At 46.1% G+C, this 24,537-nt stretch overlaps 1 protein-coding gene across 1 annotated transcript in view; it reads left to right on the forward strand.

Moving 5' to 3' along the window:
* The first annotated feature begins 445 nt into the window (after nucleotides 1–445).
* plxnd1 (plexin D1) overlaps nucleotides 446–24,537 on the forward strand; it is a 50,068-nt gene continuing 25,976 nt past the window's right edge. Inside the window, exons 1-12 of the mRNA XM_037274802.1 lie at nucleotides 446–1,889; nucleotides 5,096–5,272; nucleotides 8,979–9,110; nucleotides 9,711–9,811; nucleotides 12,513–12,642; nucleotides 14,165–14,342; nucleotides 14,434–14,542; nucleotides 19,054–19,153; nucleotides 20,339–20,437; nucleotides 21,677–21,766; nucleotides 21,895–21,994; nucleotides 22,774–22,931. Coding sequence (XP_037130697.1) covers nucleotides 681–1,889; nucleotides 5,096–5,272; nucleotides 8,979–9,110; nucleotides 9,711–9,811; nucleotides 12,513–12,642; nucleotides 14,165–14,342; nucleotides 14,434–14,542; nucleotides 19,054–19,153; nucleotides 20,339–20,437; nucleotides 21,677–21,766; nucleotides 21,895–21,994; nucleotides 22,774–22,931 — 2,583 coding nt within the window. The 5' untranslated portion in view covers nucleotides 446–680. The remainder of the gene's footprint in view (nucleotides 1,890–5,095; nucleotides 5,273–8,978; nucleotides 9,111–9,710; nucleotides 9,812–12,512; nucleotides 12,643–14,164; nucleotides 14,343–14,433; nucleotides 14,543–19,053; nucleotides 19,154–20,338; nucleotides 20,438–21,676; nucleotides 21,767–21,894; nucleotides 21,995–22,773; nucleotides 22,932–24,537) is intronic.

Raw genomic sequence — 24,537 nt, forward strand, 5'->3', positions numbered from 1 at the left:
AACTGGGATGGGATGGAAAATGGAGTCAGAAAAGCTCCAGGACTGGTGTCACAAATGATTTCTTTGTTGTTGTTTTTTCTTCACCATCTGTAAAACAGGTCCCCCTGATCACCCACTTGAGCTTGGAAGGGCAAGAAATAAATGAGCCAAGTCAAGTCGGCGTTTGGTGCCTGGTGAGCGGACGTGTTCGTTGTCACGGTGAAGAAGTCACCAGTTGTCCTGCCACACAACTCTTGCCTCTTCTCGCGTACTGACCCAAGCAGCCGTCGCTTAACGTTTGGCCCCCTGTGAAGGTGAAAACTAGTGTTTGTAAATTTGGTTTGAAATCCGTCTTTTGTGACAGGGGTCCTGCAACTTTTCAGACACGCGTCGTATGATTTAAAGGTGCACTTTTTTTTCTACTGTAATGTGCCTTTACTCCGAGAAGGAGGGATTCGGCTCACATTTGCGCTTGCTCCTCTCGGAGGCGCACACGCAGGGGGCAGAGAGAGGGACAGACGAGGCAGCCTGCAAAAAAAAAAGGGAAGCACGACTCGCCTTATCGCGTCACTCCGGGCTGAGGCGCGAAGCAGGAAGCAGCCTTTCCTCCCGGATTGTCGCCCCAGGAACAAACAGGCAATTTAGTCTCTGCTCAATGCGCCCCTCGGCCCAGAAGACGCGTAAGCCGGCCAGAAGGAAAAATGCCTCCTCCGATGGAGATCGCTCTCGTGCTCCTCGGCGTACTCGCGTTGGAGGCGCGCCGGAGCGTCAGCGCGCTGCGCGTTCAGCAGCAGTTCTCCACTCCGAACAGCACCAATAATTTCGCGGTGGACCCGGCGTCCGGGAAGGTCTACGTGGCCAGCGTCAACAGCCTCTACCAGCTCAACGCGACCCTGAGCGTGGAGGCGCACAAGAGGACGGGGCCGGTGGAGGACAACCTGTTGTGCCACGCGCCGCAGCTTCCGCAGGCTCCGTGCCAGCATCCCAAGTCGCTCACGGACAACCACAACAAGCTGCTGGAGCTGGACCGCGAGCAGGGCGTCGTGGTCGCGTGCGGCTCGGTATACCAGGGCTTCTGCGAGCTCCGGAAGATGAGCAACATCTCCCAGATCGCGGTGGAGTTCCCACCCGAGGGCGAGAAGACCGTGTTCCCTAGTATGCTCAACATCGCCGCCAACCACCCAGACGCGTCAACAGTGGGGCTCGTCCTGCGTGGGAGCCACGGTGGGAGCGACACTCGGTTGCTCGTCGGGGCCACCTACACCGGCGCCGGTACGCAGTATTTCCCCAAAAACCACAGCAAGGAAGACCTGCGCTTCGAAAACACTCCAGAGATCGCCATCCGCTCCTTTGACGTCAGCGATCTATCCAGACTTTTCACCTATGACATTAACCCCTCTGAGGATAACGTGTTCAAGATCAAACAGGAGGCCAAAGCTAAAAACAAACTCAACTTTGTGCGTGCGTTTAATCACAAGACCTACTCGTACATCGCCTTCAACAATGATGCCAAAATGGGCCACAAGGAGAGCCAGCCCAACAGCGTCCTGGCCAGGATCTGTATGGACACCAGCGGCCAAAAGTCCAACGGGCCAGAGAGCAGGAAGCTCACAGAGTCCTACATCCAGGTGCCCCTCCAATGTGGACGCAACGGCGACATTTACAACCGGCTCCTGTCCGTCTACCCGGCCGACGTCCACGATGGAGACGCCGCGGAGGCTTTCCTCTATGGAGTCTTCTCCAAGGGGGACAAGAAGACCGCGCTGTGTGCCTTCAGGTTTGCGGACATTGAGGAGGAGATCCGTCGAGGGCGCAGGAGCTGCTCCAACTCGCCCAGCAGTGACGTCCAGGTGCTGGACAGTGTCATCCAGGGCTCCGGGGCAGCCTGCGTCCAGAAGTGGAACCTGGTGGTAAGCTCAACATTTGCTTCCTTCAAACTTCCTTATCTGCACACAGACACACATAAACTGCCTGTTTTGAAATAGTTTCATTTGGGGGTTAAAAAAGGGTTATTTACTTTTTTATTATTAAATAACTTCTTTATTTTATTACATTTTATTTCATTAAATTATTTTACTTTGTACCATTTTAAAACAAGTCTGTATGTCGCTCAAATACTTTGGACAGTGGACGAGTAGTTGGTAATCTGTTTCTGAGGCGTGACATTTGCATGTTGGTTGGAGTACCTGCCCATACTCCGCCTCCCTCCCTCCCACATTCTAAAAACATGTATGTGTGTTAGACTCTAAATCGTCTGCAGGTGTGATTGCAAGTTTGAATGCTTGTCGTCGATCGACTAACAACTAGTACCCTGCCTCTCACCCCAGTCAACTGGGATGGACCCCATGAGCTCATCTGTGACATGGAATGGCTGGAAATGTGTCCATGCTGCTAGGAAATTATATAATAAGACCAGTGGCACACAAAATGAACTTTGGAGCCGTATTGATACACGACTAAATGTGGCAAGACAAGAACAGGCAGATCTGTGTGTAGCTGTGAGTCATTTTCTTTTTTTTTTTTTGCAACTATCTTGAATTAGAGCATTTAAAATGTAGTTAATTAACTATTGGATCCAATTTTGGCGCTTACAGTTGCTTTGACTAAATTTCTGAAAAGCCTGAATGTGAAATTGTGACAAATGAAAGTTTCCGGCCCGACGCTGCTTTGCCTTCAGGAGTCAGACAAGCTTCCTCGTGAAGCTTTCTGCCACTTCACGTTTGCATCACCAACTTGCTGGTGCTCCACAGCCACACCGAAGTTGTGGGAAGGCTCGCTTGAGTTGCTTCTCACATCCAACAATTCAGCACCCTCTCGGCAAAACATGAGGACAGCCAAGGGTCATTACTTTGCGCTTCTTTTGTCTCCTTCTCCTCCGAGCAAATCTGACTTACGGGACCGCAAAAATGGCAGCAAATAAAGAGCTGCATTGTCTCCTTCACACACACGCAAATCCAGATGCTATCTTACATCTCCAAGTTACAGTTTGTGGTCTTGATTTCATTTTACTGTGTGACGTGAGCGTATGATCACATGTTGGACGCAGAGCAAAGACGGACAGCCACAAAATAATCTCCACTGTTTTGTCCAAGTATGAAACAAACGCAAACAGAAGTGGCTACTGTGCGTACGTGTCGTTTCTTCTGATTGCGTGCTTGGAAATCGGACGGGCCCACTGGCCTTCTCTGATTTCCAGTCAATGATTGAGGAGCCCCGGTCGAACGGCTTTGCGATGTGACCAAATGTTCAATCATCCAAATTTGGCATGGAATCCTTGCTAAATATTGGATCTTGGGGATTAAGCGACTTTGGCGAACATATGTTTGCCGGTCACACAACGCGGTCTGTTTGCGCTGCCAGAGCCAGCGAGATGTTTGCTCACAAGAATCGGGCAGGCGGACTTTTGATGAGTGAACATTTTGCGAGCGTGTTGACTTTAGTCACTTTGCTCCCCCATATCTGAGCAGTAACGAGACAAATAGCAGTCATGTTCATTCCTCAGATATGATCATCTTCCGATAGTAGCGTCTTTGTACGTTAGGCTGCGACAATGAGCCAGTGTGTTTTTATGTCCAAAGCAACTTTGGATGGTCATGTCAATAAACATGATACGAGTCAAATGACTGCAACATTGTGGTCCCGCTCCAATGTCAATTCCTCATGCATACCAAACGCAATATTTGCCCTGAAGGACATTTCACAGCGCCTTGTTTTCGCTTTGTATTTGTGTCACTGGAGAGCCTTTTTGCACAGTCTCCTACTGTGTGTCTCTTATGAATGAAGCACCATGACATGTGTCTGCCATCTTTTCTCAAAAACATGATTGAGCTGTTCAAAGAACTCCCAAAATTCCCACAATGCTATTTATGTCGACTTTGTCGAGCAAATTATGTTGTTTTTAAATTAGGCGAATTTTGATACGGTCACGGGGCCAATATTTGGCAATTTTGCTGATTATCAGCATCGGCCATTTTTTTTAATCGTCAATAAGTGATCAATTTAAAACTGGATCGGGCATTAGAAGTTTCTTGTATGGCTATTGTTCTTTTTTTTATCTGTACATGAAGCATAAGTAATGTTGCGTCTTAATTTTGAATGAAGGGTCAATTAACTTAAGTAGTGCTGCACTTTGTTTTCAAGCAAGGTTGTTTTCTAAGACGAATATTTCAATTATATTCACTCTATAAAACTTCAGGGAGCTATATTTATTTGTTCAAATTTTCATTGAAATTTACAAGAGGTGTTTGGAACTCTGCCCTTTTTTTTGTTTTTGAACTTTTTGGTCCAATTTTAAAATCTAGATATCAAAGATTTGACATCAAACAAAAAAGCTAATTGCTAATTCTAGTATTTTGATGAATGAACACACGTGCAATCAGTCACTCATTATCGTCTCCCTGGATTTTGAGTGGACATTTTTTACCTCCAGAATGAGCCTCTTTATAAATTCTGTTTTTGGGTGAAAGCCGAGAGAAGTCAAAGTGTCCCTTGACCCCTTTTGCTGTCAGGCCACAAAGTGTCATTGTGGCCATTCTTCTCCGTGTTCTCATTCCGTCGGCAAGAGACAGTCAACTTTGCCTGTGCATACCAAAGACCTTGTTAGTAGTGTCTATATTTGTTTCTAACTCGTGATGATGATCATTTCTAATGTCGCTGCTGCGACAGACGTGTGATCTCTCTGCGCCGTGCAGCGTGAAGGCCGGCACCGAGGGACACGCGCACACAATTTATGATTAGAGCGTTGAAGCCGCCAGTAGATAGGCCTGCGGGAAACTACTGTGCAAATATCCACACATTCTTAATCACTTTCTTTTTGCGTTGACATCCTGAAAATATTCACCGAATTCCCCGTAGATGGCGGTGAGCGTTGTAGCGCGGTAGTGACGGTTCACCGACGTCTGCTTAACAAAAGTGACAAAAGCAGAGCGTGATGAGTGTTGAAGACTCTTTTAAGGCCTCTCTGAGCATTGAGTGGGTTTGAAGCCTAAGCAGCTCATTGTGATCTCTCCTATCAACTCTTGTTTTATTCTTTGGCTTTCATCACTCGACCGGTCTCCTCTTCTGATGCGACGGCTAGCGTTCATTTTGACTAAGTGCATGTGTGTGTTTGTTCCAGCTGCAGCCGGAGCAGCTGGACTGCGGTGCGGCCCACTTGCAGCATCCTCTGGCCCTCAGGAGGCCCTTGAGGTCGCTTCCTTTGTTCCAATACAACGGCCTGAGCTCTGTGGCTGTGGACGATGTGCTCAACCATACCGTGATTTTTCTGGGAACCTCCAATGGGCGACTTCGAAAGGTAAGCTGCGTCTCACATTGTCACACCATCAGGGGCCGGCCGGTAACTTTTTTTGGAAGCAATGGTTTCTTCTCGGGAACTGATTCCTGCAAAGGGTTAGCAGTTTGATACACACTCCTGACATAAATTAAAAATAAACAAATTAGCTTTGATTACCTTTACTTTTGTGTTATTGTTACTAATTGATGGATGATACTTATCAATGTGAAGACACTCATCTTCATGATGCTGATGAACTTTGGAAGCAGACCAATAACAACATGCACTCCATTATGTCGAGAAATCTCTGTAATTGTTGACACTTTGAAATGACATTGCAAGGAATTCACAATGTCCCATGACTGGTGAGCTATTTTTAGTGCAGGCCTGTGGGCTGCACTGGCAGTGACCTGGTGCCCAGCCAGTATGTGATTAAAAAGCTCAAACACCAGCAAATAATAATAATAAATACAAATAAAAACGAATGACAATTGATAATCATTATTGCAATAATAATAATAATGATAATTAATAATGATGATGAATTTGATCAACAAACCAATCCAAATACTGCAGGTGTGTACAACAAACAGGTCTGTCTCAGTGCCCCGGCCCCCCGTGTGCTCCAGAGGCAGCCTGTCCCTTGATGTGGTCCCACTAAATGGTGACTTACTGCCTGACACACCAGCAGAAAGCTGTTAACTAGGTGACTTGGCCACATCTGAATTACTCACCGCTTTGTTGTGACCGCCTCAGACTTGTGCAGCTTGGAGGGAAACGACAATAAACGTTCCCCTCCAATTGAGAGCATTCTTTAATTCTGTCTCAAGCACATACCTCGTCACCCCTGACTGGGCTCGCTGAGAAAGCCACAGGCGGCTTCTTGGCTGGGGAGGCAAAAACTGACATGAGCATCCATCTCAAAGTGCTTCCTGCCTTTTTCATTCAAAGCAACAACTAAGTGTGCTCATTCCAATTTAAACAGAGGACAGCGGGTCGCTAACGTGCGACCACTTGTTGTTTCCCAGCTAGAAAAAAGGCAGCTAACTCTTGCCTCTTGATCTAAACAGTGAGCTATGATGGAATGCTAAATAAGTCAGAACTGCAGATGGTCATTTTGAGTTTTTATTGAGTCGTTGAAATATAAAAATGGTCCGCTTATTCTGCTTTAAGCCGGGTATTTATATCACTGCAAGGCAGCAATCTGCTTTGTATACAGGTAGCACGCTCAGCTCAGACTCAAGCCTTTTTGAGGAGAGGTGGGACGGATTGAGTGGAACGGACGCTTTTTCCAGGCAAACTGGGGGAGCCTGTATTTTTCTTGTTTGAATGATATGTTTCAACCAAGTATGACGCATGTAAAAAACAAATAAAATAGAGGCCTGGGTCTCTTTTGCAAGGCTTGTCAAACTTTTTCAATCCAATTTATGATGGCTAGCCTATATACCACTAAATGACATCCTTTACATTGTCTTTTGTTCATTTTTGAGAAAAATGTAATGCAACAATCCCAAATTCATATTTTTTAAAGAAGAGAGTTGTATTCAATTTATTTTATTTTAGTATTTAATTTTTGAATTATATTTTAAATTTCACATTTTTTCATTTACTTTTTATTTTGGCAGTTTTATTATATATATATATATATACATATATATATATATATATATATACATATATATATACATATATATATATATATATATATATATATATATATATTCATTAAAACATTTTATGGACCTCAAGTGTCCCCAGATGCCAGTTTGAGAAGCCCTGCTCTGTTGGATGGCGCTTCTTTATTTTCTTGATGTGTTAGTATTCCCAGCCAAGTTCTTCCATAGCAAACTCACCCAAGCATGCTAAAAGGTGACATCTCCCAGAAATGCACGCTTGCGATGGTCCAAACTGTCTTGGGAAGACAAAGGAAGAATCACAGCTGAGGTGGACGATGAGGCTCCAGGCAAGAAAAGCGTGAGCAGCCTGCAGGCTTGTACTAAAAATAGCTGTCCATTGAGTGATGGGACATTGTGATTTCCTAGAAAGGTTAGAGAAGTGATCATTTGAAACACTTTCATAGATATCAACATTTGTCAGTTTGTCTCGTTGGATTGTTGAATTGTGGTGCGAAATCATCAACGTCATCAGTCTTCACATAAATCAATATCATTCACTATCAATAATAACTTATCATTCAAGGTTTTTTGAGCAAATGTGTTATTTCAGAATCTTGTGTCAGACTGGTAGTCCTTTACATGAGCTGTCACGTTCCAAAAGGTCGCTGACCCCTGCATTAGCCTGACCACAGATTACTCAATAATGAGTAAAGGAGTGTGTCTCGATACTGTTGTGTACGTGTGCGTGTCTGTGTGTGGCTGCCCCGAGGAAAGCGAGTGGCGGGCTGTTGCCGAGCTTAATGGTGCTGTTAGCGGGCGTAATGTGATTGTGGCTGCGACGTTGGCTCAGACGAAACACGGCGGGGACCGACGTTGGCGCAGATTAAGTTAGGACAGCTCTTTGGCTGCGTTTGGAGAGCGCTCTCGCTCAAGTCATTTGGAATTACAAGCTTTGTTTGTTTGGGTTTTGTTTTTTTTCCAAATCAATGAAGTCTCCTCCATCACAGCTGACTTCCACTTTGCTCTGCTTTTAAACACACCCTACTGACTAACCTAATAAGTAACCTACCAACCTACTACGAATAACCTTGTAGCCACACAGACACACACACAGACACACACACACGAGCGCGGCTTGATTGTGACCATAGTGATGCATTTTGTAAACAAGCAGACTTTATCTTGCCCCACTTCCACCTGCCTCTCTTTTGCTCTTGGTGAAAGGCAAGCTGAACACTGAACGCATGAGCCACAGAGACACACAAAGGATTTCTTTTTTTGACTCACCAAAGAGCCCGATCAGGTGCCGATACCGATCTGTAGAATATCGGATCGGGACCTCACAGATTCTTTTTTTGTCCCATGCCACATGTACATTTGACTGACACAATTCATTCTTTACACATTAAAACCAAAATGACTATTTGGAATATAAAGATTCATATTATTTCATGTACACAGACGAGCATTTTGTCAGCTTGTTATACCTCCATTATGGCCACAACTGAATTGATTTCCTGCCACCACGTCAGTTCCGCTTCTTGTCCAGGTCTGTGGCCTGTTGCTCACCCACTGCATCACCCGGCATCTGTTTACTTAGTGAAATGTTTGCCATAGAACAGGTGACGAGACCTTTAAGAGCCAGTACATCAATAACATCATGTGGAAACAGGATGGCAAGGTTAAAAAAACATGTGGAAGCGGAGGTAAAGCCTCTCATCCACGCTTAAGCTTCTATCTATCTACCCAGGTTTCACATTAACCATGGGGAGGGAGGGAGGGAGGGAGGGAGGGAGACAGAGAGAGAGCTTTTTTTTTTTTTTCCAAGAAAACTCCAGGGTTGTCTTGCCTCTTTGAGGGGCTTCCGATTCAAATATTTGCTTTCCTAAATGAAGTGACGGCCGTTAAATTGGATTACTCGATGATGCGGCTGCTGCGTTTCAACTTAAACATCAGGGCTTTGTCCTTCTTGTGTGGCATGTTGAAAAGGTCTCAACTTCTTGCAGGTGTGCAGAAGGTTTTGTGGCATGCGTGACTTTATGGTGAAAAGGTCTGATGTGCAGTTGTGCGAAGGACCGGGTCTTCCATTTTGTCATTTTTCTCTTTTTCAGGTGACCTTGACACCAAACATGACGTCGGCCAGTCAGCGCACACTAAAGCTGCCGGCCAGCGAGCCTGTCCACCATATCATGACCTTTGATCCCAATGACAGGACCTATCTTTATCTCATGACCTCCCACCATGTAAGCCAACGTTATTTGTTTCTTGTCATTCATTCACGCTCGCCAAACTCCAAGTGGTTTCTCTGATCGCTCGCTGGTCAACCAGTCGAGCCTGTGACATGACTAAACCAAACAAAGTGGAACAATTAGCAGATTGTGGAGAAAGGCACCAACAGCGATGCTCTGCTGGTCCGGCCGACATTCTGCTACACTTGACAGTGACGCCTCATAAAAATATCAGCGGCCATCAATCGAATAGCAACATCATTGACTGGAGTGCTTTTCATTATGGGGGGAAAGGGCACGCATATCAATGAAATGACAAAATGTAGCTTGCGTGACCTGATTCCTTCAACATTGAGGAAGACTTGAGGATTTATTCCTGTAAAAGAAATCCATTAAGTGCTTCAGTGTGTTTAAAACTTCTGTTACATGCGTGTGAAAAACATCCAGATGCTCACTCACAGCACATGTTACATCAGTGGAAGTTAGATTTGTTATTTTTATTTGCTATATTAAATGGTTTGCTTCGTGGTTTGGCCAAGTGTGTGAATCTGGATGTAAACGTAAGAGCGATTACAACGTTGCGGCTGGCACTGAATTTCCTTTATGCTTGAGCAGATGCTGCGGGTCAAAGTGGCCCAATGTGAGCAGTGGACGAGCTGCGGTGACTGTTTGGCAGCGTGTGACGCCCACTGCGGATGGTGCACTTTGGAGAACAGGTAAGAAAGACGGCCTTGAGCTTTGCTAGTTTGCGTGATTACCACCACTCAGATGAGCCAGTGACTTTTGTGCTGCAGCTCTCCAGGCTCTGGCACTGCCACAGGCATTTCAGAGCTGGAGCAGTGGAGCTGATGCGGAGCTCTGAGCATGCGTGAGTGCTCATACGTGTGGTCAGACTGTCATCTCCCCGTCTCCTCTCTTTATTTATCTATCTGTCGTCCCTTTCTCGCTTCACTGCGTTTGCCATTCTCTCTTTGTCTTCCTTTCTTGTTCTGGCTCTCTCTTGTGTTCATATTTTCCAGTAGCTTCAAGAATTTGGCCATCTCTCAGTCATCCTCCACGTCTGTCCCCGCAGACCTCGTCTCTCACCCCCCCCCATCCTTTTTCCTCCTCTCTCCTCATCGACAAAGACGCGTTGATTGTGCCGATGGTGGTGGGAGGGAGAGTGCACACTGGCTCTTTTGACAAGGAAATGTCAAAGTGTGTGAGCCTGCGTGTGCGTGTGAGCGCGCGCGTGTGTGTCATTGTGAGTCTGGGAGCTGATGTCATGAGTGTGCGTTTGATGTCCTTTTCGCGCACTAAAGTCAGCGTGGCCTCCGAGCCACCGTTCACGCCCTCCGGCTCGCCGGGCTGGGGTTCGCCGGGCCGCATTTCGACTGACTCTGAGGAGCGCTGAGCAGTGTTTGCCCCAAAACCTCGGAGGCCGCCATTGTCTCCGTGGGTGTCCGCTTGATTTTCTGCACGGCTCTGACGGCTTCCAACGCGCCGCCATGCAGCACCAACACCAAAACATGTCTTGGAGGCATTGTTGTCTGCAAAGGGAGCCCTGCCACTGATCGAACTCCGTCCTTGATCAAATATTTCATGCTGGGGCCCTTTACAAAAAACACTTTAATATCTTTATTGGAATCACATCATACAGGACTGGCAGTCTTTGCTATGAAGAAATTAGCATCCTTATCGGCGTGCGTGCGTACGAGCACATACAGTATGTTCCCCTGCTGTTTAGCAGTCTCAGTCGCTTCCCACCTTTATCTGACTCGAGCGGGAGATGATGAGTTTTCGCTGGTTATATTTTAGCTGCATATATTAACTTGGGGCTTCTCGGTTTTGAAAAGAAATATCAATCCCGATTATTTCGGTAATAATTGAAATCACGATTGTTCAAGTGATCATTTATTTTCGGGTAGAAAGCAAGCAAATGTTTCAAATGTACATCAATTTAAATTCATTGAAAGACTATATTTTTGTAATCATAGTTTTTTCGACGATTATCCCAATATTGTCATCGTAATTGAATTTTGATTATTTGCGCAGCCCTATGTTTATTTAAAGTGGCTGTTTGAAATGGATTTGGCTAGCATCCGTGTCGACCGGCGCTTCCTTGTATGTTTATTCACTTTTTGAACCTGGAGGAAGCGGAACCGATCCTTGAATCGATTCCTGATGTTTAGTCAACTTGCAGCTTCAGCAGTCCGCAGCCCAAATCGTATATTTGTTGATATTCTGCATGTTGTTCCTTCAAGATTAAAGGTCACGCTTGCGGAATGTTTTCTTCAGCATTGCTCTCAGATAAAATCTGCTCTTTGCTTCACTGTAACCTCTCAATGGAAAATGGGAAACGATGTTTGCCATTCCCCCTCAGTTGAAGGCTGACTTCCTCTCCCTTTCTTTAATCAAGGGAGAATGCATCTGCAACTGTGCGTGCAGTTCATTGTTTGAGGGAATTTATGACGTCCGCCTCTGACGGCAAAGTCCGCTATTGAAATATGAGTTAAAACTGTGAGAGAACTTGGAAACAGACCAATAGATGCAAACGAGGTCACGGCAGCTGGATTGTGATGATGACAGTCGGGCATGAGGTGAGCGCAGCTGAACACGGTTCAACATGTCCGCCGAGTGTGACTGTTTCTTTTGCAAAAACACCACTTGGTATTTATGAGATTATTCATGCGCAGGGGATTTTTTTGTGGATTTCAGAGCCACTTAATGCTATTTTTAGCACAGCGGCTGACCTCATGGCCATTCTCAGCCCCTCGGTTCCAAAGGGACGAGAATCCTCAGACACAACCCTAAAGCGTGCAGTCACGCACACACGCGGGTGGGTGGGGGCGCTCGTTATGTGGTGTGTTGCGATGCAGCTAAATGGGATCTCCTCCATGTGAGGTCACTTTGTCCTGCAGTGTGCAGATGAAGATAGCCGGGTGGCAGCAGCAACGGCCAATAAAGTTCATTAGTGAGACACAAGTCAAAGTGTCTGTCGGCCCTTTGCGCTTGATGAATGCCTCGTCGTCCTCTCTGTCCAACTCATTCATTAATGCTCACAGACACGCTGTGGAGAAACAGTGAGGCGGGCTTGTTTATCCAACTGCTTTAAAAATGACTAGTTTCCCCGGATTCCATTTTGGCAAGCCGTCTGTGATGGCAGTGCCCCCGGGATGGGTTACCATAGCGATGCATGTGACCCAGTGTCAAGGTTGTTGCGGCAAAATGACAGGTGAGCTACGAGTATCGCAGGATGCTTTTTACGGCAGGCAGAGCGCGGCATTTGCGCGATAGGCTACTCCATCTCAATTAGCAACCGTTTACACGCGCCGATGATGACGATGATGAGCTTCGGACATGGAGCGTGATTCACCGGTGAGAATAAAAACATTGGGGGGATCAAAAGATCAAACAGGACTCTACCTGTTTGTCCAGGTGTAGCATCCAGAAGGAATGTGCCCAGGGACTCTTGGCACGTGCGTGGATCACCATGGGTGAAGGCCCCCAGCAGTGTCCTTCCATGACCCTGACACCGCCGGAGATTAGCATCGCTGCAGTTATCAAGGTACACACGCCGGGTCCTTCTCCTATTCCACAAATAGAAAGAGACTATATGAGCATTGTGGCTCGTGGAAACAAGCTATTTACAACCTGACACCTCATGGGGTATATTAATAATCACAATAGTTTGGGTCACCTCTTATCTGACGGTTTATTTACCACTCCAGGGCTGCAAAGCAAACAGAAATCTTTTTACAAGTCCCTAAAATTAAAAAAAAAATGCTAATAAACATTTATTGTATGTTCTATATTGAGAATGGAGGGAAACGTGGATTCTTTCACGAGTTTACCTAACACTAGAGGTACTCTTGCTGCAATTTGAGAATGATTGGTCTAATCTAATACCTCCATCCATCCCAGCAAGGCAAAACAAGTGCTGGCTGATTTTGTAAATAGCGCGTGTGCAAAGCAGGTCCAAACAAGAGATGACTGGGAGAAATATTAGAACTTGTGAATAAATGCCCATCAAAAACATCAGAGCTACAAAAAGTGCCAAACACGCCATAAATACTGCTCTCTTTAAAATGTCTCCACTATGCACTTTTAGATGAAGATCAATTTAGCCCAACTTGACGGCTAATAAATATGACGTGATCTCATCTTATCCGGGATCTCGTCTGTGCTTTATCTTGCACAACGCCATGAAATGAATCATAGCAGTCCTCCTATTTCCCCATGCAATGATTCTGAAATGAATTTAATGAGTTGACACAAGATACAACACAAATGTATACTGAAAAGAAATGTGATTAAGGGGCAGGCGGGCAGACAAGCTCATTTTGTTTGACGTGTTTTCAGCGAAATGAAACGCTTCAGCGATGTGTTGTTGGGCTGAAAAATGGAAATGGTGACACACGCCCTCATGTAATTTGAATGCAGGGGGAACGGCGATGGCGTGTTGTTTTCAGTGGAATTGCAGCCGTGTACCTGGAGCGTAATAACAATGTGACAATTAGCTGGCTGTGCCTTTGCACTCCAGGAATTTGTTTGACCCTCAATCGCAGCCCATAATTAGACAAGGCCGAAAGATGACGTGTCATTAATTGCTTCATTACTCGCGGATTAGTCCGTTATGTGGGTCAGTCGGGCCGAGCGGCCGGCCAGGCGGCTGTCCGACACACGCTAACCTCAGCGGAGCCACAGGAAGTCCCGCTCAAAGTTGTCTCCCCAAACAGGAAGCGGCAGGCAGGAAGTCAGAGCCTTGGCCAGGAAATGATCAATGCCCCTGAACAATGGAGGAGCTTTTTAAGACATGTTAGCACATGCTCTATTTGTATTTGTCCAGCTTCAGAAGATTTTGTCTCGCACTTCCTCTCAGTCGCCCAATTTTTCCCACATTTTTGCTCAAATGGAGTCACATCGGAGAGGTGTTATGTTTCTCGTGACATGTCTGGCACACTTCATCGCATTGATAAATTTAGATGAGGAAAATAGCAGCTTGCCATCTGTTTCATTATTGTAATTGCATCTTGGGCTAACTTTGAGTCAGGTAAAACTCACTCACATGTGTTTGCGTCTGCACTCAGGACGTGGGCATCCTTATCAACGGCATGGTTCCCGATCTGGTGGGTTTCCGGGTGGAGTGCGAATACGGGCCGGGGATGTGGACCGCCGCCACCTTGCACCTGGGCCACGGACCTGCTCAGATCCAGACGTGTCCCCTCCTCTCTCGGGAAAACTACCGGCCAATCCTCCCGGGCAAAGGTCAGTCCCCTTTGAATGAAATATTTACGCCTTACTTAGCACTGCTAGCTGAACCTTTTTTTGATTGTGTACAATGCTTTTATTTTTGCAGATCATTCGACTGTCTCCGTGGCGATCAAAGTCAACGGCACGTCGGTGGTCTCTGGAAATTTCGTCATCTACGACTGCGGGCGGACTGGAGCGATAAACCCCAAAACCTCGTAAGGCGCACCTCTTTTATAAGCACTTCACAAGCATGTGTAATATGTTTGGAATTGAGCTGGAAGTGGCCAATTTCAGATGGAGGCTGTTCTTTGGCCAGCTTTAATTTGTAGCCTGGTTGGAATATTGCGACGATGATGAGCCTTCATGGGGGTGGGGGTCGATTCGCATTTGTGACGGTGGCAGATTATGCGCTGGATTCCCGCTGCTAATGCATGTACAAAGAGCTTAGTCTCGCTACGCGGCAATTGGGTGGATGTTTGCTACATCCCTCCAACTTTGAAGCCTCCCCATCAAATTGACCCCACAGTGACGTCCTCGCGTGTCGCAGAAGCCAGACACTCTCGTCGCACTGAACATTTCAAGATGATCCATCCGCCAAATAAAACCTCCTAAATGGGTCTTGAATTGCAATAAAGTTAGATTAGCATCATCTCCTAATGGAGGCTGCCGAGTTGCAGCCGCACATAAATGTCAGCCGGCCGGTCGGCCGCCTGGCTGCGGTTAAGCGCCGCGAGACGTGAGAGGCGAGCTCCTCTCCTCTCTTCTGTGCCCGCCGCCTTTGCCTTAAAGGCCTCTCCACTTTGCTCCCAGTGCCGTCCTCCGCCTCCATTTGTCCTATTTGGGCCTCAGCGGGTAAATAGTACTGTCACGTTCCCTTGCAGGGTTTCTTTTCTATTTGGCTCGCTCAAGGTTTCCCGGCGCAGGATCAAACGTGCGATTAATATGCTGTAACGCTAAGCCAAAGGAAATTGGATATGTATGTCTGGCCACTCGGCCTGGTGTTTGTTTTTGTCACAAAGAGGCTTTTCTCCTATCTGGAGGCGATCCAGCTGGCTTCCGCTCGCATGTGGGACCATGTCGAGGATCCCGTTTATCTGATGGCGACGTTTGAGGCTCACCGGTTGACGATAAAGGCCGTTAGATTGCGAGCGCTTTTCTCTGCTGGGTGAAGATGGTGTCAAGGTGTGAAGGCGGCGCTCGCAGGTGGATGTGTGCGAGCCTTCACCCAATTTGCGCGTGCGCGCGTGTGAAATTAGACGGCACGTTTGCAGTAAAGGTGATAATGACTCCGGTGCCACTCTCACAGGATGAGCGTCTCTCTTCGATCACATTTTAATCACTTCAAGCTGTTTTTTGGAATAATCCCTAAAGAGTTTCTCGTGACCCACTTCTCGCCAATCTGTGCTCACTTTGTGTAAAACGTCGCTTTAATAAATGTCCTTGATTTGAATTCCAGATCCGTGCGGACATTAATGCAAACAGTGTTCATGCAAATCTGCCGCACGGGAAGTTGCACTCTTCCAGCATTTGCATTATTACAATGCAAATCCTTCCTCTGTTCTTTCATTAAATGGCTAACAATCATCTCCTCATTTTCTCATGTTCTTCTCGTGTCTTCGCATAGACTGCTCTCGCATTTGAATTCCAGTATAACTCCACTTAGCAGCCATAAAGAGGCAATAACATCACTGTCAAAGAAATATTAAATGGAGGACCCTTATTTATTTGAAGCAAACCATGCGGGGTTCAACTGGCATTACAAAGCATCGCATTCACCCTTCACACATATCCAAAATACATCAGTGGAAAAACAAAAGCAACTTTTCAGCTATCTTAACCACAAACTTTCTCCATTCGGCAATGTGCTTTGGGCCTCAGAAAAGTCCATTCCACAGAAAGCAATTAGAGCTGCCTCATCTCGATCTTCTCCGGACAACTGTATTTTCTAAGAAAGCATGTGGGACATGTGTGTGTTTGTGTGTTTTCTTGAACTGGTCATTTTGTGTTTGCCTCGTGGTTGCCATGCTTACATTCAGGTCGCTCGTGTACTTTGACGATAAACGGTGGACAGATGTTGTCGTAAAAAGACGGCAAACGTTTCAACATTTTCCACCTTGAGGGTTGTATAGTCATGAAAAAGCAGAATGAATGAGCATGTAGATTGTGTGCGCGTGCGTGCATGTGTGTTCTCTCTTGTCTCTTCAAAGTGGACTTAATGGTAACCAGAGCACAACATTCCACCAACACCCTGACTAGGACAACCACCTAGCCTGCCCTCTCACTCTCTTTATATCTCTCAGTAAAACACACACACACACACACACACAAACACACACACACAGTGGCGTAATCGCTCCCCCTCTGTTCCCTTAAGCAAACACATCGGGTGTTTTGCTTGAACGTCAGCGTCTCTGGTTTTGGCTCCTCTTTATTGTTTCTCGCTTTCTGGTGCGGTCACGTCTGTGCACTCCCGGTCTCGGCTGCTCTTTGTCCCCGTGAAAGCGATCTTTTCTCCCGAACATACTTCTCTCTGACAGAGACGTGATTGAGGATGTGTGTTTAACCGCTGTGTCCACTGAGAGGGCCTAAGAGTGCAGGCCTGCTTGTGTATTTAGCGGGTGCTGTGTGTGTGTGTGTGTGTGTGGGCTCATTTGGAGTGAGACTTTCACCTTTCGTGTTGGACCGAGAGAGTCTTTCTACGAAAATCTTCATCGTTTGTGGTGTTGTGTTTGTCAAGTTTATAAACAAATGTATCCAGATCTAAACTTGGCGACAAGTGTATGCAAGTGTGCTGTGGTAGAACTTTGCTGGTGTTGAGATCGCGACCAAGTTTATTATAATTAGCGGAATTGTAGTTTACTTTGTTATGCAATACTTATTTTTTTTATCTTGCACAAGACGACATGTATTTAATAAAGCTAAAAATAATAGTAAAATTCAGAAAAAGCAAACTATAATGCAGTCGTTTTGAAACAGTAGTAATAAGGAAAACCCCACTAATGTGCTCTAAAAACAAATTAAAAACAACTGAATTTAAAACAAACTAAAAACTTAAGAAAAACAATCTATGATGAAAAATCCCAAACGATTATAAAGCTGTGTGTCACAACTTTCCTTTCTGCATAAACATACTCTGACATCCTGTCCAAAGTCTTTCCAAAAGATTGGAGGCTCTTCAAGCTGCAAATGGGCTGCAGGGACCATCTTCATATTTTCACTTCCTGCAAGTGTGGCCATCACATGAGCAAATACTTTTGTCTACACACTATATGCGTGTGTGTGTGATCACATGTGTTATAGTTGGACACAAAGGTAAAAGCTGCAGGTGATAAGAGCCCCGAGAAGGTCGTCTGCTTATAATAACTTCACACGCACACACAAACTGACATTTTTCGATTACTTGTTGTCCATCCACACCCAAACACGCACACATGCACACAGACACACGCACGCACACACACACACACTTCCGTCCTTCCAATTTGAAACCTTGTGAGAGTGTTGCTATTACCGAAGGCGCTATCATTCCTGGTGTGGGACATCTGTCTCTTGCTGGAGGCAAAACACACATTGTGTTCCCTGAAATCCCCCCCATTACACACCCACGCACGCACACACACACATTCACACCCAGCAGCGAGGACGGAGATGCACACTTGACAAAAACACAATTAAACTCAGAGCAGCATCTTGCATTTCAGGTGATGATGGAAAATCTTTACACACATCCGCAATTTTTGAGTGTTTCCTAAACTTGAATAGAAGGCGTGTCCATTGTCTAATAATCGCTGTGTGTGTCATCCACTGGAAAATTCATAAGCGGCTCCTCCAAAATAGATGCCTCCTCTTTCCCCTCAGGTGGAAACACATGGTACTTTTCCTCCTGAGATTTGGAGGTCCACACAATCAAGTCTGCCTTTGTCTCGATTTTGCCTCAAGAACTTCAAACATCCGTCTGTCTTATGCCATAAAGCAGCGGTGCACGTATATATTTGGTTACATATGGTTCTCAAATGAGCACCAGAGCTTGTTTGGTGCCTTTTTCCCCCCGACCCACCGACCCCATGGATGAACTGAGAGACTTGAAGCAGCTCTATTTCCTAATTCCAACGACATATGGCATGTTCATAAGACAAAACAATTTTGTGTTTTAAAACACGTTCAATTCACATTTGAATTGAGTTGCCCACCTGTGACTTGCAGTAATGGACCCTGTGATCGCATCAGTGTAGCACGGTATTGTTGAATTCAAGATTGTGAAGAAATGTGACGTCTGACATCCGACCTTTCCTCTGCTCCCTTGGCTCGTCCCGTGTGGGCCATTATTTCAAAGGAAAGAATAACTGTGAAGGTGTATGGTATCGCTGAAAGAAAATGGGAGAGTCCACAGATCATCCCTCAAATCATTTCCAGAAGTGGCATGCGTTTGGACACATCATCGAGTCCTGAACTTTATTCAAAAGATGGTACACACGGCTAAATCTTGATTAGTAGTTGAATGTGTTGGACAAAGCTGTGCTTTGTTTTGCTGGCGTTGACCTTCTGCCTGAGTGTGTTGTAACAGTAGAAGAACGCTGTGACTAATCTTCACTTCCCCTGCTTTTTGCAATCGCCTTGCTCGCTCATTTTGTGCAACAAATGCGAGGACTGAACGAGGGACTCGAATGTTGCCCATTATGCAAACACGCTTGACCTTTACCCTTTCCTCTCTGTTTGTGTCCTTCAGCTGCATCAGCTGCCTGAGTACAAAGTGGAAGTGCTACTGGGACCAAGAGAGGCAGCAGTGTGTCTCCACTAAAGATGAGACAAAGCAGAACCTTCTGGAGGTAAATTACACCTTCTGCTTTGAGATCCTTGGATTATTAAGTCCGCCGGCCAGCAACTCAGCTGGAGGCCAGCTTCCCCTGCTGCGATGGTCTGAAGGCAACAACAAGCATGAAATTCCAAGCAAGGTTCTGAGAATGAATGACACATGCAGCTCGTGTTGAAATCGGAATGACAACCATCAAGTCATGTTGGTGTTCTGGTGTGACACACTCACAAGTCCTCCTTTCCGGTTTCTCGTCAGTTAGATACGTCAGCATGTGCAAGTTCACCATTTCCTGATCTTCCCAACAGTATAAACATTTCTTTGATTGTTTAGGTGATTTTCCTGTGGTTACCATGAAATTCCCGTCGAAAAAAGATTTTTGTTTTTTGTATTTTGTTGTGTCACTAGTCGAATTGAGAGGCAAAGTTTTCTTACTTTAAACTGAATTGAAAATAGAATTAGTTTAGCATAAATTTGCTAGCATAATGCTAACTCCCTATGAGAAAGGCATCATAGCAAATTTGCTATATTATTGCCGCGTATTGTGTAACAGCCAACAATTCTCACAGGCACGAAATCTCTCTTCTGTGTTGAAACATTTAAATGGGCTGAAGAAAAAAAGTCTTCTTTTTCTTGACATCATCAATCAACTGTACCTGTCGCACGACTGACACCTTCGGGGTGAAGTGTTCACAATGCGCACTCAGTGGGAGAGCGTATATGATTATTAATCAGTCTTTATGTGTCTAAAAAGTTCAGGGAGGTTCTATTCTTGTTTTAGTTATAGTGTAATTAGCATAAATACCCACATCTCAATTAGACCAAATTTGATCATAATTGTCAATTATGCAAGGAGACGTGTGAATGACAAAGTGTCCAATACCTTGTAATATAACCTATTTCTAAACTCGGATGTCTTGGTAGGTTTGGAAGTTATTTTTCCTTTTAACTCTTTAAATCGAAGTCATTTTCAAGTATGGGCGGTGGATCTTTTCCGTTCGGCGGGTCTGTTATTCCAATCCCTCAACGTCTTTCTATTTGAGGCCATTGTTGTTTCCCCTCAAGTGAGACTTCACCCTCTCATTTCCTCCTCCTCCTCCAGAAAAACAGGACAAGTATTTTGGTTGGCGGATGTGTGCTGCCCAACTATTGTCTTTTCTAACTGCCATATGTCACTTCCTGTCCCTCCACCTTACCGCAGGACGCCGCTTCCTGTCCCAAGCTGCTGGCCGCAGAGGTTCCTCCATCGCCGTCGGGGGCGGCCCAGGACTTTTCTGTACCTCTGAGTAACGTCCAAGAGGTAGCTCGTGCGCGCACACACACACACACACACACACACATTCCAACTCTGAAGCTGGACTTTAGCCAACATACATGTCGCGAACATAGCTGGAATAAAACAGAAGCATATGGTGTGTTTGCCTCAAGCTGAGTGTGGCACAGATGGACGTTTTTGCTCAATGAGGTAGCAAAATGTGCATTTTTATGTTTCGTTGAGCGAACTGCATCCTTGTCATCACACCTGACCGTACTCCTATTGTTAACCTAATCTTAATGTTGTCAAGGACTCGATGTGCTGACATTGCGTGGGCAGACAAATTGTCAGGCGTGGTCAGCCCCTTGTCTAACCTGCCTGGCCTTTTTGAGTCCTTGTCCCGGGGTGTTGCTATGGTGACAGACTTGGAGCCACGAACAAACGTCTCCACCCGCACGTACACGCAGAGTTCCTCGGAGCAGTTTGAATGAAAATAAACGTTCACACGACTGTTAGGTTTCGTGACGGACGTTTTCATCAAGTCAACACGGCGGTGAATTTGTGTCACTTTCCTTCCTTCGGTCTCCGCGGCGTAGACATCGCCAAATCGCAGATGCTTCTGGAGTTTGTGGGAGTGAAATTGGATTTGGTTCTCACAGGGAGGCACGGCGGGGGTGGAGCGACCCTTGGAGACATTTAAATAAACTGTGATAAACATTCTCACTGATACGCTTAGCAACACGTTTGCTCTCAGATCATTAGACCGCACACATTTCAAATGATAATATTTTTCTGGGTTATTTGGTGGCAAAAGCCACGAGACTTCCTTGCGGGGATGCCGATCAAACGAGGTGAACTCCAGGCCTCTGACTCCCCTCTCTAGATCTCTCAAATTGACATACTCGAGATCTGGCTCTGGTTTGAAAATCAATCCATTCTGGCCCCCCATACGATTCGCTGAGGTGAAGGAATCCAGATGTGTATGAATATCAATCCACAATGGAGTCCATCGTCTCCTGTCAGGGCCAATTAGGGGCTGCTCGTCGTCAAACTTGCTTGTAAGAATTTTTCCTGTACTATGCTGTGGAGTGACACCATAAATATTCCCAAGCAGGGGATCATCAGGGGTGCTGCGGAAAGTTAGCAGAGTTCACATCATTTGTTCAAACACTATGCGCATATTTTTTGCCAGTGGTGTGTAGTGACAGGATGAAATGTCCTCAGCTCAATAGAATTTGAAAAAGGTTTTGCCAGGTGTTTCAACGTGAGTGTTTTTCATTCCAGGGGGAGGAGCTTGAGTGCGACTTTGGGACCGAGCGGCGATACGAAGCCACATGGCTGAACAGCACCACTGTCAAGTGCAGCGGCGTGACAGTAAGTGCAGACAATTAGCCAATGGCCACAAAGTCCATTTGAACAACTAAAGCGCTTTAGCGCCGGTGTCACGTTGGAGTGCAATGCAAATGAGCTCACTTCTGCTAACTGTCTTTGTGTCCGTGTAGTTGTCCACTAATCAGAGGAATCACATCTACCAGCTCAACCTGAGGAGGAGGGGCCGCTTTGGCGAGGGCACCTATGTGGACAACCCCGAGCCCATGAAAGGTAACATCGTCATCATCCTCTTCCTCAAGTATGTGGAGTGTAATTGCAGACTTTCAAAGTGCCACCTCTGCTCCCACAATGAATTTCACCTGTGTGAAAACAATGTGCTGAGATTGTAGGATGTTTTTCTGGGGTTTTTTTTCTCCATTTTAATGGAAGAAAAATGAGCTCTTCGAGACAAACCCGATTAGGCTGCCATTCACTTGTAATGATAGTACTTTGTGCATTACAACACATAATCTGACAAGAAGCAGTAATTTACTGTCATTTAATGTTCAGCCGCTGCCTAATTACACATAATGATTGTCGGACGCAATTGAATGTGTTGAACGTCTTACAAAGCATTATCCAAGGATAGAGTTGCAAGTACACTTGGATCACCATGACAACATAGAAAGGATGTGAAGTTGTGTTGAGTTTGGCGTGCTGTCAGTGCCGAAGTTTCGAGCCAGGCCTTCCAGATGTGCAGGCCGTGTGAAAACGCAGAAGAAAGCGGCCGGACGGCCTTTTTGCAAGTTTTAAGAACATGACGAGTCCGCTGAGTCATCGCGAGTCCAAAACAAAACAAACTTAATGGGACACATACACAAGCTAATGTGCAAAACAGCTTTCTCTGTTTCCTTTCTATTTTGCTCCTTCGTTCCCAGTTAATGAAGGGTCAAACGCGAGCAGTAACGTGGAATGCTTAAAAGCATTTCTATTAACGATCTGTGTATATCTACAATGAACACACATGTTATAGGATCAGCTTGCAATCTAAGCCTCTACATTCCTTCTAGTGGAGGTGTACAACTGCGGCGTGGGCAGCGGCGACTGCTCGCAGTGCTGGGGCCGTGAAGATCAGGGCCACCTCTGCGGCTGGTGTGAAAACAGCTGCGGACTGAGGGATGACTGTCAGCCAATCAAACATCAATGTCCAGCGCCTGAGATCCACAAGGTAAGCTCACCGGTGGCTTGCATTGGCGCTCCCGGGTCGTATTATGGCACCACATAAGAGTCAATCACGGGCTCGTTCACATGCTGTTGTGCCGTCCAGTGTCAGCTGCTTATGCAATGCATTGGTCAGTCGAGCGTGTAATGGTGCTAGCCAATGGTCCCCTTGGCCACTGACCCCCGGGGACATTCTGTGTTCAATCAGCTGAGCGAGCGCCTTCTACCGCTGTGACCCCAGTTTGGACGAACCATGTGAAGCTCTTTGTGGAGATCAAAAGAACAAAAACATATGGAGCGTGATGCATTGCGGTCGGTTTTGTTCCTTGTATCGATCACGGCACTCATTCAATCGTGATGATTGGCAAAAAGGTTTCACAATAATGTTCCAGCGCATTACAGAGCGAACGGCCCAGGTTTGATTACTTTCCACAATGCTCGTCCTCTAAAAAAAAAAAAAATGTGGGTTGCGTTAGGAAGGGCATCATGTGTTCAAAAAAGTGAACCCAGTTGCAACATTATCCCATAAATGAATCTGGAAATTTCCTTGCATTTAATTGGATAACACTTTTTGGCACAGTAACCTAGTGGTTTGCATATCCGCTTCACAGTCCTGAGGTAGGCGGTTGGAATCCGGTTTCTGGCCTTCCTGTTTGAGGTTTGCATGTTATCCCCGTGCTCAAGTAGCTTTTCCTCCTCCTACCTTCCAAAAGCATATATGAAGACTAAATTGTCCTGAGATGGGAAAGTAGGAGGAAGGCGTCTTTTTTTAAATATGTGCCCTGCATGCAATTGGCTGACAACCAGTCCAGGGTGTTCACAATTTCTCGCCCAACGTCATCTGGGATAGGCTCCAATTGATCAAAAGCGGCATAGAAAAAGCATGGCTCCTGCTGGCAACATTTTGCATTTGAATCATTGTAATATCTCCTTAATCCGCTTCCTGCTGTCTCTAATTAACACAAATTATGCAATATTTCTTGAGGGAGTCCAAAAAGAGTGGTCCCGTCATTCCGGGAGCTTGACGCACTTAGCAACAGTAACTGAGGCGGGGGGGGGGGTCAAATATTAAGGTGCATCATCCGTTTGGCCCATCAACAGTTGGAGCATGTTGGGAGCCAACCTGCTTTGTGACGTTCGTGTACACTCCAGTAGCCCCAGTGGGCGGTCCGGGTAGCACGGCTCACATGAGGCCCAATCGGGCTGAACTTCCTGTAGATAAAAGCTGGAGTGGCCCAGGAGAATAAGCGTGATGAACACACACACATACACACACAAGTCTCGAGTCTGAGTTCCCAACCTCGACACATTGGTGCCCATCCCTCATGCTTGAGCTGTCAGCGCAGTGTGACTAACAGGATGCTGCCACACTAACTTAGGTGCATTTGGTCCACGACTCAAGTGAGCTACGCTCAGTCCTCCGGCGTGGGCAGACCATTGTTGCAATGCTCTCTCCCGCTCTATTTTGCCCTCACTCACACAGACAGACAAAGAGTGAGAGCGAGTGCCCCTGGAGAGGGGCGGGCCGCTGGAAGGATAGCGGCGCTGTGGCTCAGCGGGGTGCGTGACGCAACGCGTTGGCACTCGCCTTGCCGAGAGCTTGCAGTTGTCTG

This window comes from Syngnathus acus, chromosome 2 (assembly GCF_901709675.1).
Source record: "Syngnathus acus chromosome 2, fSynAcu1.2, whole genome shotgun sequence".
NCBI classification, from domain to species: Eukaryota; Metazoa; Chordata; class Actinopteri; order Syngnathiformes; family Syngnathidae; genus Syngnathus; species Syngnathus acus.